The 16408-nt window shown below is 39.3% G+C and overlaps 1 protein-coding gene across 11 annotated transcripts in view; it reads right to left on the bottom strand.

Annotated features, from left to right (window-relative positions):
- The window catches only part of FRY (FRY microtubule binding protein), a 235033-nt gene that overhangs the window by 127830 nt on the left and 90795 nt on the right, over positions 1-16408 (bottom strand). For 9 of the 11 annotated variants that reach the window (XM_065051450.1, XM_065051454.1, XM_065051440.1 and 6 more), the window contains one exon: positions 6698-6897. In XM_065051450.1, coding sequence (XP_064907522.1) covers positions 6698-6817 — 120 coding nt within the window. In that variant the 5' untranslated portion in view covers positions 6818-6897. Of the gene's footprint in view, positions 1-6697; positions 6898-9345; positions 9371-11370; positions 11661-16408 lie in introns of those variants that run through there. The other 2 variants (XM_065051413.1, XM_065051430.1) reach the window with 2 other exon arrangements.

The following is a 16408-nucleotide window of genomic DNA, read 5'->3' as shown; positions in this document are numbered from 1 at the left end:
TATTACATTCTCTGCAAAAGGCATCTTTTACCTATGCTGTCTACCAACAAAATTTAAATGCGGGCACTCAGAAATTTTGGTCATGAAAATGTTTACTCTGATGTAACTGATATATCAGAAAAAATGGCCAAACGAGCCAAAGACATAGCAAATTAATTTTCAGAACTAATACTACACAGAAGTGGAGTAAATTCCAAGCGGCCTAGAAAAGAAGCAAACCCACTGAATTAGAGATTGCTTCCCAAGACATAAAAATGTTTCTCCATAACAGGAAAAAGAACATGTTCAAAATACAGACACCTAGAGCAAGCTATACTCCATAAAAACACTGTTTTCACCTTGCTCTCAACATGAAGCCAGGAAGAAGGCTTTCTGGAGTCATACTCTAATCATTTATGATACTGTGTATAAGGCTTCAGTCAAGAGGGGTGTCATGAGAGGCACTATGAGAGTCCAAGATCTTTCATCTATGAGCCTGTGGGACTGGAATAAACATGATGCTCTGAAAAAGCATTTGATATAGTGATTCATATGTAACTTATTTTTAGCATTCTAAGAACAATAGACTATGGAGATCTGGACTTACTCATCCACGTAAGACCTTTGCATGAAACTGTTATCCAAAGCCCTGTTTCAGCTGTTTACCAATGTGGTTCAGCTAGGTAGTCTTCATCAGTCAATATACATATTTAAAAAATCTCTATGATGACAAGGTTTTTGTGACAGCAGAAACACTGAAAGATCCAGTGGTAAATTAAACAGATTTAGGAGACTAAGTCACTACAGTCAAAAGCATGTGACTTGAATGTTACTGTTCTCTCCTTTCCAACTCTGACATCACTTCTGAGAGCCATGAAGAGGGTGAGAGATGGGCTTCCCTGACCTGGATGTACCCTGATCAAGGGCAGGTTGGATGGGGCTTTGAGCAGCCTGGTCTAGTGGAACATGTCCCTGCCCATGGCAGGAGGGTTGGAACTAGATGGTCTTGAAGGTCCCTTCCAATTCAAACTATTCTGTGACTCTATGATTTAGTACATCTTTGTTCCCTAAACAGACAAGTTAAATGACACCTCAATCCTATATGCAAAGAATTTTACTCCAGTTGATTTATGATGAGGAAAGCTATATCTTCTGTGCAAGAAAGACACAGTAACAAATGCAGGAAGCGTGTTGTGTTTCTTGTTTTTGTTTATTTTCCTGTAGAGAATGGGGGACAGATAGCTTCCCTCTTGAGCTCACCACATTCTCCAAGTTATTATGACAGCACCGTCCTCACCTTCAGTGAAGCCTCCTGCACACAGCGAGAGCAATGCTATGAGGATTTAGGGGATTTCTGTGTTCCAAGCAGTGGATGAGGTTCCTTGTTTTAGTATATTTACACAGAACTGGTAAATTGCTATGAAAGCAGGGAGGTTGGGAAGGGTGGGAAAGTTTCCCACATTTGTGAGCCTTGGGAATGAAAATACAGGATTGGCGCCAGACCCAGAGGTATAAAAAAGTAAAGTGCAGAATGCCTGTCCGGACGCAGACATCCAGAAGACCCTCTGACCAGGCAGGACAGGAATCCTACCAGCTACCAAGTGCTGAGACATGGCTGCATGACAGAGACTCACAGTTCCTTCTGGTACAGAACTGCCCCTGATCCCACTCTTTGCCCAGTATCCCAACCTCCATGGGAAGCACTAAGCAGGACACGCTTCAGTTACTGCGAGGTGAGCTGCTGAGGTGCTTATAGAACAATAGAATCACAGAATGTTAGGGATTGGAAGGGACCTCAAAAGATCATCTAGTCCAATCCCCCTGCTGGAGCAGGAACACCCAGATGAGGCTACACAAGAATGTGTCCAGGTGGGTTTTGAATGTCTCCAGAGAAGGAGACTCCACAACCCCCCTGGGCAGCCTGTTCCAGTGTCTGTCACCCTCATTGAGGAGTTTCTTCTCATATTTAAGTGGAACCTCCTGTGTTCCAGTTTGTATCCACTGCCCCTTGTCCTATCACTGGTTGTCACCGAGAAGAGCCTGGCTCCATCCTTGTGATACTCACCCTTTATATATTTATAAACATTAATAAGGTCACCCCTCAGTCTCCTCCAAAGTAAGGAGACCCAGCTCCCTCAGCCTTTCCTCATAAGGGAGATGCTTCACTCCCTTAATCAATATTAATGATGAGTGACAGAGGTGCCTAGGGACAGATGACAATGGGAACCTGGCATGCTGACAGCATTTTTAGAGGAAGGTCCTAGCGAGCATGCTTGTATGGGTTAAAATGAACAGCATTTTCAATATATACCTACATAAAGTTACTAAAATATTAAGTTGTCTTCAATTTATCTGGGCATAGGCATATGGAGTGGATAGACAGAACAGAGTAAGGCAGTTCAGCTTTTGTCTCTTCCATGACATTACTTGTTTCTTATATTAACTCTTGTTTGTGCACTGTGAATAAACAGGAGTCGGAAGGCCCTGTGTATGCCAAACTATTCAGGAGGACTGAAAATGTAAAAAATACATAATGCAAATGTGTGTCATTATAGATGACAACAAAGGAGCCATTCCTCTTGTGATGCAGGGGGAATTTTAGCCCATGTAAAACAGAAAATTCTACATTACAGCTGTATGATAGAACTGCTTGGTATTATTACAGCCAACATAAATCTTACTGGTTATCACAGCCTGGTGCTCAAAAACAACAACAAAAAACCTTCTTTTTCTTCCAAGTCTGTTCTTAGCATATTTCTTCTGTAATGCTTGGAGAAAGTGAAGTCTAGATTAAAGCTAAGTGGACAGCAGTGCCACTAAACACATTAGTTGTTCGGTCTTCGCAAAACCAAACTTGATTATTCTTGTCCTTTCAGAGTCTTCCTAACCACCTATTGGGCTGTTATCACTAGCCCTGCTTTGAAACAGGTCTATATTTTAATGTCTTTGAGCTTGTAACGAAATGAAAGTAATAAATACACTAGTATCAACAGCATGGCTGTTTTCAGTTTTTTTCCCCTGGTGGGTGGGATAAAACCTACCTAATAAAAGGAGAAACTGATAGGCAGAATACATGAGTATGTTGATACGCCCAATCCTATAATGAGTAAATTCTGTTCTTGAGTTCAGTATTCAGAGAGATCCTGAATTTAGACAAGCTCAGGAAAAGAAGATGCTTCCTGGACAAAAGCATAATGAAAGTTTACCAACAGCTAAATTAACCATTTACCACTGTCAATGCCTGTAGCTCACTATGTTTTATCAATGTCTACAGCTGTGTGTAAGTACTGCTGAATGTTGTATTTAAAGATTAGGCTGATCAGTATGCACAGGATGAATTATTACCCTAAGTGATAATCAACAGTCCTAAAAAGGGAACTATTTTCTGAGTCTCTCCCTTACAGTGTTAAGATGCTTAAATAATTTTCTCATCTGAACTGGCAAAAATATTTCCTTGGCTTCCTCATTCTAGCTTCATTTTAAGGTCACCATTGCTTGAAAAAAATCAGTAGTAATAAAATATCAAATTGTGTTTGTAAGTGAAGCAATGCAAAGAAGATTTACCATATAAACTGATAAAAATGTAATAGGAATGTAATCAGCAGTGAAAAAAGGTCTGCAGGAAAAGTTCCTAGTATTCATTATAAAGGAGAACAATTATTTACAGAAAAGAGGTAGGAAATTATTAAAGGTTATCAAGAAGAAATTATTTGCATTTCATTTATGTGAACTTAATTTCGCAAACTGGTAAATCTCTTTTAATTACTTCTGCTGTCAAATACCTTTCATTTGGATTAATATAACATGACAATCTGGTACAGTAGTTTAATCATTAAAAATTAGCCACATAACTGTGACCTTAATGCAATCATTGAAATGTTTGTCGTATTTCAGAGACTCCAAGAAGGTGAAAAAATTGACCTGGAATTCCAAAGAAAATATTATCCGGACAAAGTAAAAAAACCCCACATGTGGAAACAAAAGGTTTCCATTCCAATTTGTTAAAGACTTAGCAGTAGATAGTCGACTTTAGAGTCATGCCTAGGAAACATTAACTGGGAATGCACTTTTAATGAGGATCGCTGCCAAATCCAGTACCCAAAATGTCAAATCAGATTGAGTGGAGAGCCAAGGCAGCAGGAGGGGTAGGTGACGTGTGCTCTGCCTTCTCTGCCGCTGGAATCCTGCTCTCCCAGCCAAGATTCAGTGGGGCTGCAGGAGGGGTTGGTGCTGTGCCCCTCGCTGCCGCCCTCAATAAAGCAAAAATGTTTTGTGCCTTGCTACCATCTGCAACTCATGGTGGGACACAATCCTGGTTTTCCACCACAGTTATGAGATCACTGTAATTTACAGTTGGGCTCTGTGTACATTGCAAAAGGAAGTGATGGATACATCAAACAGGCACATGGAACCCAAAGAAACTGAGAGAAAAATTCATAAAAACAACAGTAATGATAACCAGAAAGGATAAGCAGGCAAAATGTGTGTATGAAAAGAAATATATAGGTAAAAAACACATCAGTAAGTTTTTAATCCCATAGTAACTTCAGAGCTTGAAAATGAGCTAGACTTTGTGACAAAAGAAAGGAAAAAGCAATTACATTATAAACAGATCATTTTAGCCTCTCTAAAAGATATCTTAAGTATTCATCACTCATTATAAAATTAAACTGTCATGTCTTGTAATGACTTGGAGAATTCAAGCTAGAAACACCTCGGTGTTAGAGCACTTTGCATGTTTGATTTTCTTTGAAGTACATTTGAGTTTAATTGGAACAGAATCTTCAAAGAGCTCACCATTTGACTACCTATTGTGAAAAAAGGCCAAAGGGTGGCTCTGCACCACCAATTTATAATCTTTGTCTTGCAAATCCTCCAGACTTGCTGGTCACAATTCTAGTCAGTAGAGTAGAAATGTGGGAGCAAAGCTGCTGAACATCCAACAGCTGCCCCACAAAAAGGGTGGACATAAATTCTTAGCCATTATTCCAGCATAATTTTTGCCGTTTTCTTTGTCACATCCTTCTTTACAACCTAATTATTTCAAGATCATTTTGACTGAATGTCTACAAAAACCTGCTTACCCATTTGTCACAGTCACCCTCAAAGAGCAGAATGACGTGACTTGTAAGTCCTATTAGTATTAATGAGACGTGAGTATGTCACTGAATTATTGTTAGTGTCTCATGGTTAGACCCCTGTAAGAAATAAGTTCTGAAAATGTTGACAAGGTGACATTGCAGTCTCCTGTCATATTATTACAATCTGTGTTGAATTTACCAAATAAAATTTCACTGAACCACCTCTGGAATAAGATAAGATCAACATTCTGATATTTATAGTTTCACAAAGCAACAAAAATAATATATCAAAACCCAACAACTCAAAATCACCGTAATGCAAGGTGAAATGGGAATAAGCCAGGGTCACTGGTTCGTATCTATGTCTGAAATATTACATGAAATGCAGAGGTTAGTGTTTAGAACAACAGAGGTGCCACAAGGAAATTATGCTCTCAGTCCTGATCTTCCCATTGTTCCCCTGATCTTGTCAAGGAATTTTACAACCCATTTTGTCTTAAAATTTTAAAGATTTTCACTGTGCATCACATGAAGACTGGATGGTAACAGATAGCTGCTGGCATTCTTTTTAAAGGACCCACACTATGACTGTCAGTTTATTCTACTTTATGCGATTTGGAGGATATTCAGGAAAGAAGAATAAACGGGATCTTTGTCCAAATATTCCTTCCTGTCAGCTTTTTTTGTGTTATTCATCTCACAGCTACCTAACGTTTCAGAGGAAAACCTGGAAAAACTTTGCAAGCATCAAGTGCTTCTGAATCAAGACAACCTTAATCTTACTGTTCAGACCATCCAGACCTGAAAATAGGGAACTAAGTACTCTATATTGTACTTTGTAACAAAAATGTTATAAGATATTATACAAATTCTCTTACAGCTCAGAAATACAGGGTTTTAAAAATTATTATTTTTACCGTGTCAGAACTAAAATACAGGATACAGAACTGTTCTTCCCTAATCAACAAGAATGTATTTAAAATATAGTCTCAAGTTAAAACAGCAGACTCCCAGAAGTTCAGTTGCATAAGGCAATTTGCAACAGACACTCCTGTATGTTAAATTTGCCCAAAATATAAATAATGGCAGTTCTCTCACTGTACAAGACCTTGTAATGCAGCTCCTTTTTCAAATGTTGCGTGCTTTTTTCTATCTGAAAAATAGGTGCTATAGCACTTCACTGGATTACGAAACCTGCTACTGTCAGTACTAAAATAAGAACCAGCAGCGCTACTCATTTTCACGTTTTAGCTGAAAACCAGTAATGTTCAGAAATACTTTTTTAATCATCTTTCAGCATTTTCTAGTCTATTTTGACTCCAGTGACCACCCTCCCAGCAGTGAAATCTTTGCTGGCTGACATCCCTTCTGCCTCTCAGTCACATTAACACACGCCCATATTGCAAAGAGAAATAAAATAGTCATTCCTTTTCATGTCACCCCTTTGGCATATCTTGCATACCGCTGCCCACTCCCACAACCTATTGCCATAGTAGCATATCTTACAGTTTGGGAAACACTATCAAACTCCAACGCAGATTACAAGCAAAATATTCTGCATTGCATAGCAAGCAAGCCTGATTTAAAAATAAATTCAAAGTAAAGTACATATGTAGTTAGAGTTTCTTTTTACTCACCAGAGGTTCTGCCATGATGATGCGAATCTTGCGTTCAGCCTGAGTAGTGAAGTTAACAAACAAGCTCTTCAGGACATATTCGCCTGGTTTACTGTCTGGGTCAACATTGATAGGCAACATGGCTGGAGGTCCTTTTTCCCTCTGTGTACCAGAAACAGGTGGAACAGGTGGCTTGATGTATCCGTTACCAACTGGAGAAGCTGAAATGTAGAAAAGTCAGTTTTACTTGTGGATAATTCAACATATCTTAGCTTTTCCAGTGACCCACTAAACCGTCAGAGCCAATCTGGAGAAGAGTTGATAATCAAAGAAGCACACAATACATAAATACAATTTCCATGGTACAGTTATAGGTAAAATTTACATAGTCTAGACTGCAAGAAGAAAACAAAGACAAAATCTTATGTATTAAAACTGAGTCGTGTTTACTATACAGTGCACACTCAATCCCCTTTCTTTACATGGTAGGACTTGCTGACACCAGACTGTTTGAATAACATCCTAATTTCCTGTTCTTTATCATGTAGGCCATACCACTAACCCAGTTTTCAAATAACAAATCTTTATTGCTCTTCGAAATTTTTTTCTGGGAAACTGAAGAAAAAAATCATTCGAAGTACTATGAAATGAAACCTCATTAATTCAAATATTACCATTCTATGCATGCAATTTCCAATACAAAATTCTCGGGTTTAGCTCTTATTGTCGATAAAAGTTATATTGGGTCTTCACACAAGTACTGGTAGCGCCCTCTGTTCCTGTTGCCAGAGCCTGGCCATTTGCCCCTCTGAATGCAATGCAGGTGTTGCAATACCCGTGAGCTCTGCTGGTGGTGGGGCAGAGGGGCTTTAATGCAATACCAACTCTGGAAAATATTGTGGACTAATACCATTATAGCATTTCCCTATAGCATTGCATTCCAGAGTGTCTCGTATGTTGTATCCAAGTTGCAAAGAAAGAAAGAAAGAAAGAAGAATGAACTACAATGATGGATGCTGCACACCTAATGCCCTTGGCCTCTCATTTTGAGGAATAGAATTGCAACTACTACTGAAAGTAATTGTCGGCTATTAATTACATGAGGTTCTTTTAAGAATAAATGACTATGTTATTGTTTGAAAGTATTCAAGATGTGGCAGAATCAGACCCCAAATTCATGCACTGAAAAATAAAAAAGGTGCATTGCAGATAAGAGAACATATTTTCCTTTAGAAAAATCGAAGTGTAGAAGTCCCCTATATGACTATAACGCAACACAGAAATGCTTTTGTTCACCTGGCTATTATTCTGCACAAGTAACGCGTCCATACTTCACTTAGAAAATAACTCCCCTGAGTGATAAGGTACACATCGCTCTGGCACAGCAGCACCACTTCTTCCACTCCGATTGATGTTTCCTGCAAAGTTTCACTCGATTTTTGAGGGCAAAAGCATAATCACAGAGTTTTGTTGGCATTATGCCTCTTTGCATAAAACCAAGTGCATTGAACTGTTCTGGATTTATATTATATAAAACTGCTTCTAAAAATACACTGTTGTTCTGAATAACAATCTACTTCAAAGCAATGAAAAAAGAGCCACCAGAGAGAAGTGTCAGCATTACCTCTCTCCTGTCATCACCTTGACTCTCCTGAAGTTTAAGGATGAACGCAGTGGGATGCAAAGGATCAGATGCAAATTTATATGCACTATCAAATATACTAGGTAATGGAAATTTCTCCGCAAATAGCTTTAGGAAGGAGTCAGACAATACTTTTACAATCACTAATATATTTACTGAATGTGTGGTTTTGACTGGCTCACAACTATCCACGAAATCAGTTTGATCGCCAAGTGCTCAGTTAGGAAACATGGGGTTTTTTTTGTGAGCAGTGAAACCAATTTTCTTAAGGATTTGTGTCCTTTGTGCAGTAAAAGCCTTGCCCCCCCCCCCCCCCCAGTCATCACCAGGAGCTCCCGCAGACGTTCCCAGCTCCCTCTGGAGCTCCGGGCCCCAGCTGGGCAGGCAGCTGCCTGACAGTGCCTCTGCCTGGCAAAATGCACCTGGACTGGGCCACCACAGCCACCATGGACTGAGCCACTGCAGCCACCACAGGCTGGGCCACCACAGCCACCCTGGGCCACTGCAGCCACCACAGGCAGGGCCACCATAGCCACGACAAGCTGGGCCACCACAGACACCCTGGGCCACTGCAGTCACCATGGGCAGGGCCAATGCAGCCACCACAGGCTGGGCCACCACAGCCACCCTGGGCCACTGCAGTCACCACAGGCAGGGCCAATGCAGCCACCACAGGCTGGGCTACCGCAGCCACCCTGGGCCACTGCAGTCACCATGGGCAGGGCCAATGCAGCCACCACAGGCTGGGCTACCGCAGCCACCATGGGCTGGGCCACAGCAACCACCACGGGCTGGGCCACCACAGCTACCACAGGCTCCTTCCTGAAGGAATCAAATCAAATGCAAACTTGTCTTCTCTTCCTCAGGCAATTTTGGTTTAAATTGGCTGCTAAGTTCAAAATGTACTACACAGGGAGAAGGAGGAGGGCTGGAAGGAAGGTGCATGTGGGCTCGTGTGCACCTCACAGCCTTAGGAAATTAAGTTTAAGAAACCCTAATCGCACTATGTGAGACCTGCCAACCTTACCTTCAATCATTGTGGCATTCAGCCAAGATTTTGGGATTGGAATTTAAATCCACATAATCATTGTCAGTGGAAGCCTTTTAACAACTATGGTGTTTGGTTTGTGACACAGGCTGATCTATTTTTCTTTTTTCCCATACATCCAACTGAGAAATCAGTTATTCACACACTGTAAGAGAAATGCAATTATTTGTGAGATCTGTCAGAGCAACAAGATTTTTTACTCCAGCACTCCTCTGAAATATCAAACTGTACAGCCCTTCCCCAAAAGGAAAGTGAAAGGATATCCCGGGGGTTAACATCTATCATTGCTACACCAATGACAGCAGTTATAGAAATGATTAACATACGACACTGATTTAGTTCAAATTTTTAAAAGATCATTTTGTAGTTGCTAACTCCAAGTGAGCATTTCAGTGAGGAAGTTAACATTGCCAATAGTGTGAGGGTTCCAAGTTGATCATGAGTTGGCCATGAACTATTATATACAGATTTGGCTTGCTGACCCATCTTTTTAGTTCCATTATCTCAAGCATTTGCATATGCTTGCTATTTGCATTGCAAAAATCTGGCCCGGTGACTGGAATCTGCCCAGTGACTAGACTATCACTGACATCTATACTGATGATGTATGAGCTTTAACAAAATATATTTATTTTTCATAGATTGAGAGCCCTACAAAGCTCAGGGAAAAAAAAAAAAAGTTGCCTCTGAGACATAAAGCTGTAAATCAAGGACTCAAAATTTAAGAAATAGCTGCATTAGAGTCATCCAAGATTGGTCCTTTTATGCTGACACTTATAATGTGGGCCTTAAAAACAGCAATAAAAAGGATATGTCTAGTTTTGCCAGTGGAACACTGCCCCATTAAATAAAAGGCATGATTTTTACATGAGAAATTACAATACATAGTTTTGTATGAGTTTATGCAGAAGATATCTAGTGGGGGTGGGAGGAAGGGGTTATACTCTATTCTAAATATTTATTTCATTGACAAATTACATTTTTACTGTCTGATTTCTAATAATAAGTATTCTACAAAGAGAAGTACCATAATGGCCCACTGAAACATCCAGTTTTAACTCCTAACATATTGTAGTGTACTGGTCACCACAGAAGTACAGCATTGAACTAAACTCATTCACAAGGAGGATGAGTGGTGATGCACATTCAGGAGACCATGATTATCCTGATGCCTGAGGGCTCTGCGAAAGCAGGGAATCTGTAGGTCAGTTTTAGAAAGTTGTACACATATTTAAAGCTCCTCTCCTAGGAAAAGCTGTAAAAAAAGATTAACTATGCTTGATCAACTCTAAGCTGTCTGTGCCATTTTGGGGTGAAATTCTGTCTGAGAGCTACTTCTCTCAAGCAACCCATTTTGTTGTTTTCAAGATATGCTCCCTATTTTTCAACTGTACCTGCAATAAGCTGTATTTCAAATGATACTATTTTCCTACAGAATATTTTCATTTAGTTCAGGCTACAACCATAAGATTTCCTAAATTTTATGTATTAAAAAAAAAAAAAAAACAAGGAGTAAACATGGAAGTAGCAATGCAATATCACTTATGGTTGTTGCCACAACTACTACTATTGCCACAGAAAGGATTGATGAACTAAAATCACTGCTAAGTTTTTTCTGTATTGATTATTTCCCTGATCATAGAAATAGCTGTAAAAAAGCAGAGTAGTTTTAACACACATACACAGTCACTAAGCTGATAACGGGGATAAGAACAAAATTAAATTATCATAAGAGAGTCTCTGCTACGATTTACGTTAAAGGTATTTTTTCTTAAAGCTGTAAGATGAAGCAAACCAACAGAACAATGACAATGCGCAAGCCAAGAGCCTGTGCTACACTGGATGTAACTTCAGCCAAGCACAGTCACAGAATTTTCAATATCTTTAAGTAGAAGAAACAGAGACTGCATTTTTATAGTTAACTGTGTCATATTTACACTTTAGCAACAACAAAAAAAACTAGGAACACAAACCAAAAGGTATTTGCAGTATTTTCATACCTACCGAGCCCCTTTATAAAGCTGATCACGCTGGATTTTCTCCAACAGGCCACTGTAATATCCATGAGCCTGTGAATACCTGAAATGTTCCACTCCTTCAGTTAGAAAAGTTAGATTTCTTTTCTAACTAAAATCAAAAAGGAAATGAGTTGATTCATAATCCGGGTTCATACTTCACTAGAAACTTTTCAGCACTGAGGCAGACATCTCTTCTAGTTTTTTGGGTTTGTTTTGTAACAGACAAGTGCTGAAGACCTACAATGTGTGAGCTTGAGCAGGCCTCCGGATCAGATCAGCCTTTCCATAACCAAAGGGGTAATTTTTAGCTTCAGCATATGATGATGACCACTCACGGAGTGGCTGCATGTCTATATTTATCCACAAGTACATACTATGCTGACAGATTAGCGAAACTACTTCAGGCACTCCAAGAACATGAGACAGGATAATGGAGTTCGACATAAACAAACCACGCATATCAAACACACGTATTATCATACAATCCAAGCTGAAAGCAATTAGTATAGAAATGCAAAGCATGGAGACAACACAGGATGGGTTTTGTTTTGTAACTAAGGTATTTTGGCCAAAAATACATACAGTTTAAACTCCTTGCAATAAAACCAACAAAATATCTCTTCTTTTCCCATGCCAAGAGTCAGTGAGAAAACACATACCTCCAAGGATAATTGTATATCTGCTGAAATAACTCTTAAATGTGCTTTGTTTTAAAGCAGAAATTATAATATTAAAATGAAAGCACATTATTTAATAAAGTGTGAAGAATTTCATTTGCACAGAAATGGTTCATGTGCCAAGGTTACCAAAAGGTGGCTGTTTTACCCTTTGAAGGAGATCATTCCCAACTAGTTTGAGCTTGAAAGACCAAGAGATTAAAATTCAGGGGAATTTTTTGTTGAAAGAAACAAACTAAAAGCCTAGCAGTTCCATTTTTATTTTGGTGAAAGAAAGTGTAGGATTCCCAAGGAAAATATTATTCCAGCATATTAGTAAGATGCAGTAGTAGCTCTGCTTTAAAGCAAGTATTATTTTCCTAATTTATAATTGATTTGCATATTTCAATGAAAAATAACAATAACGGAATAAAGTTAACCAATAAAACGTAATATTAATGACTTGCAATATATATGATAGGAAATAAATTTATTTAAAGTACAGGACTTTATGATGAGCAATTGATGCTACCAATGTCTGATCTCTTTGTGTTTCTGATCCTGTCTTAGGTGAATTTACACTCAAAAATGGAAGACCAGGAAGAATTCAGTGCATTTCTTAGTCCCACATCCAGACTATTTGCAAAGCCTAACTCTTCACAGAGAATCCATTTCGTGCAATATGAATCTTGGCCTACATATTTGTTTACTGCTTATTTTCCATTTTTTATTCAAAGAGTTGATAAAACAGGGAGTAAATATACCCTTTTTAAGACACCCCTCCCTGCTTCTCAACTGCATGCTTACCAAAATACAATTTAAACTAATTATTAAAATAAATATAAGAAAACGTGGCTGTATGGCCAATTTCTAAGGTGCATATAAAAGCTGAACCTGCCACAAGCATTAGCACTGCAGACACAGCTTTGCTTCTCTGGTGCTGGAATCCATGCACACTGCCAACGGGGGCGCACATCCTCCTAGGGATGGGATGGAGAGATCTGTAATTACTGTTTGCGTATGTATGTCCCAGGCAGAGAGCATCAACTGTGGAGCTTTGATACCACGCTCAACTGAACGTACTGCTGCAAAGCTTCCTCTATTTAAAAATAAATAAATAAGTAAAATAAACAGGAAACAAAATATGTAGGCAAATATTCATATTGCACGAAATTGATTCCCTGGGAATGTTCATTTGCAGGTGAGGGAATTCTTTGAAGTGAGAAATTCACTCACTGACAGCAGCATGTAGACTGAGACAGGACAGACAGGCACATACAGACAGTAACGCATGAGAGAGTCTATACTGCAAAAAGCTCAAACATACTTTCCATTGTAGTAGAACAATTTTGTCTCCAAAACCACCCATAATAGAAATCTCAGAGAACTTGCAGTTTAAAACTCCAGAGTCTGAAAAATCCGTCTAAAAGTATTGTTCAAGCAAGTACTGGGAAAAGACTCTAAGTCATTCTGTGCTGCTGTCTAGACACAAGAACATGACATAAAACTATCCCAACTCATCCTGTCTTTCAAAAACCTGTTTAATCCAAATACGGGTGTCTTCAGGAAGAGTTACTGTGGTTGACCAGCTAGGCAAATGGTCTGCAGCGTAACAAAGATAAAACCCAACAATTCCATGCAAAACAAAAGCCTTGAATCTCTGTGCCAGAAGAAATATTATCTGGTCTAGAAGATAAAAGAAAAGAGGCCATGAGATCAGCAGTGAAAAGTATAAAAGAAGATCAAAATTCTGGAGCAAAATGGCTCGTTCTGAAAACAGGCCTGAAGTGAACAACAACAGATTTGGAAGGATTTCCAAAAAGGTGGTGAGAGATAACCAAAGCTCTTCCAAATGGAAATTCTCAAACTACTTGATTATACTTAAACTATAAGGGAGAAAATGCAATTTTATAAATTTCAGATTCTCCTGTTTCTTTAAAGACACATGCCTCAGTAGAGTAATTTGTGTAAACTGGTATGGAGGAGGAGAGAAGGGAGGTGATCTCTTCAGTGATAAAGGTATTCCAGGATTTTGTCACAGATTTAACTGAGATAAGACCAATACTTAAAATTCTTTCTGTCTGAAGACTTTGTGAAAAAATGCAGTTGCCAGGTTTAGACATATTTATGCCATTCTTTTCGGAATACTTGAACTACAGAAGACAGTTCCAGCCCCTACAGATTTGGTTGGGCAATCCTCCTCCGAACTTTCTATCCCTTTTACCACAACAAGAGAGTGAAAATACTAAGTGAATACAAGGAACAGCAAAGCCAGACAACAGGAGACTGATTAGTGCATCCACTAAGAAGTGGCAGAGTTGTCAACCAAATGTAAGCTTTTGCCAATCAAACTGCACTAGCCAAGAAAAAGGAGACTTAAACCCCTTTTGTGTGTGTGTGCACATGCATGCTGTTCCTCAATTGTTTTTCAGTGTCTTCCGGGATGTTATAAAACAGCAGGCCTAAACCAGACCACCTGATATCCTCAGCGAGACTGATCATTTCAGGACTTAAGGCTGTGGGGATGCTCTTCTCTGCATATCTACAAAGAACTCAAATGCTCATTTTACTCACAGATGCTTATGAAGCAGCCGTCTTCTGAGGTGAAGCCCATTAGGAAATAAGCAGTTTAATACAGATATTATGCCCAAGCTCAGGAAAACATCAGAACAGTCCTTACACACACTGACAGGTCTTATTTGAGAAGGATGTATGAGGTGAAGTGCCTGTTAGCTTTGAAGCTAAGGATCTTCTTCAGTCTGGTACCTTGGAAAGATTAAAACAATGGCTTTGGCTTTACGAGCCACCACCGACCTTCCGGCCCTCGCATCCCAGGTGCAGCAGGCAGGTGTTCGGCTCTGTAACCCTCACTGTGCACCGCTGTCACTGACAGGGGACCCTGGAGAGGAAAGTGGTGGGTGGAGCACTTTTTCTCCTCCCGTGAGAGACTGTGTCTCTCTATGCAGGGAATTCAAGACTGACGACTGCCAAAACAAACAGGAAATCCTATCATATATGTCCATCCACTTTCCAAAGTCCTTTTCACTGACTTGGCAAAGCTCCTAGTAACTATGATCCTGCAAGATGGAGACTTTCCCTTTCTCTTTCTCCCAAGTTGCAGGTCAGGGTTGAGCAGCTTAACAATGTTCTCTAAGCTCTCATCTCAGATCCCTGCGAGACATCTGAGTGAGGCAGGAAAGCAATTCTCCTTCCTGCCCGTTCTCTTTGCTCATCATTTCTGTTTCTGCTCCTTTCCCTCTAGATCATTATTGCCTTGCTTACACACAGCACCATGCTGAAGATACATGGGGATCTAGGCATGTAACATAAAGATTTTTAGCTGCACTGATTTTAGAATTTGCTTGGTTTATTATAAGATTAAAGACTGAAAAAGCTAAATGACATGGGAAATCTTGTGGGCAATTGGAGAACTTCTTACTAAAGGAAACATCTGTGTTGCTTCTGATGGGATCCAAATCAAACATAAATACTTCTGACTTTTTGTGTTTTATATGGGAATGGCATGCTGCCTCTCCGAAGGCTGACTGAAGATTAACAATATACTTTCAAAATATTGGTATATTTTCTAGATAACTTCACAAGTTTTGTTATATTTGCCAGTTATTCCTAAAGTAAAAACTTCACATAGGGTGGAAACATATACTGAGATCAACACTTTAACTGATTTTTAAAAATTAAAACAAAGGCTTATTTCTGAAACTACACCAGAATTTCTTTGGGCTCAAATAGGGCTTAAACAACATTTTATTTTAAGTAAAGATGATTATACTCTTATTTTTACTTTTTTAGGTACTATGGGAAAAAATAGCCTCCACTTTGGTTTTGTTGGATCAGAAAATAGCTTCCTGTAAGATTTTTAGACAGATGTTTTGTTGGGTTTGCTTTCCTTTGCAGAGACAGGGAGATGAAGATATTCCTGACGTTCTGTGGTTGATGGGTGTTAGCGGAAGAATTATTTTTAGGGAACCTGGAAAAGTGCCGAGGAAGCACAAGGCTAAAACAGTCTGATAGAGAGAAGGAACAGTTACTTCCAAAAGATGGAGCAGCAAACAGGGAGGATGTGACCTGCATCTTCCTTCACTACACATTTTCCCTTAGAGAGAGTATGCTTTTCCTTTTCCCCTTAAGTGTTTTACAATAAAACTGTCAAGAGACTGGATAAGATGGAATTTTTATAGGATTATAAATTCTTTATTTTTTTCCTACAGAAAGACATTACATGCTTCCATCCTATTCCAATTTCAATAGCTACCTCAGATGTTAGTACTGGAACCCTCCCTGAGTTGTTGTCTGTTTGTCCACACTTGCTCTTCCAGACCACTGACAAATGTTGGTTCGTGCTGTTAA

The sequence above is a fragment of the Columba livia genome, chromosome 1, assembly GCF_036013475.1.
Source record: "Columba livia isolate bColLiv1 breed racing homer chromosome 1, bColLiv1.pat.W.v2, whole genome shotgun sequence".
In the NCBI taxonomy this organism is placed as follows: domain Eukaryota; kingdom Metazoa; phylum Chordata; class Aves; order Columbiformes; family Columbidae; genus Columba; species Columba livia.
This window is presented reverse-complemented; position numbering and strand designations above follow the sequence as displayed.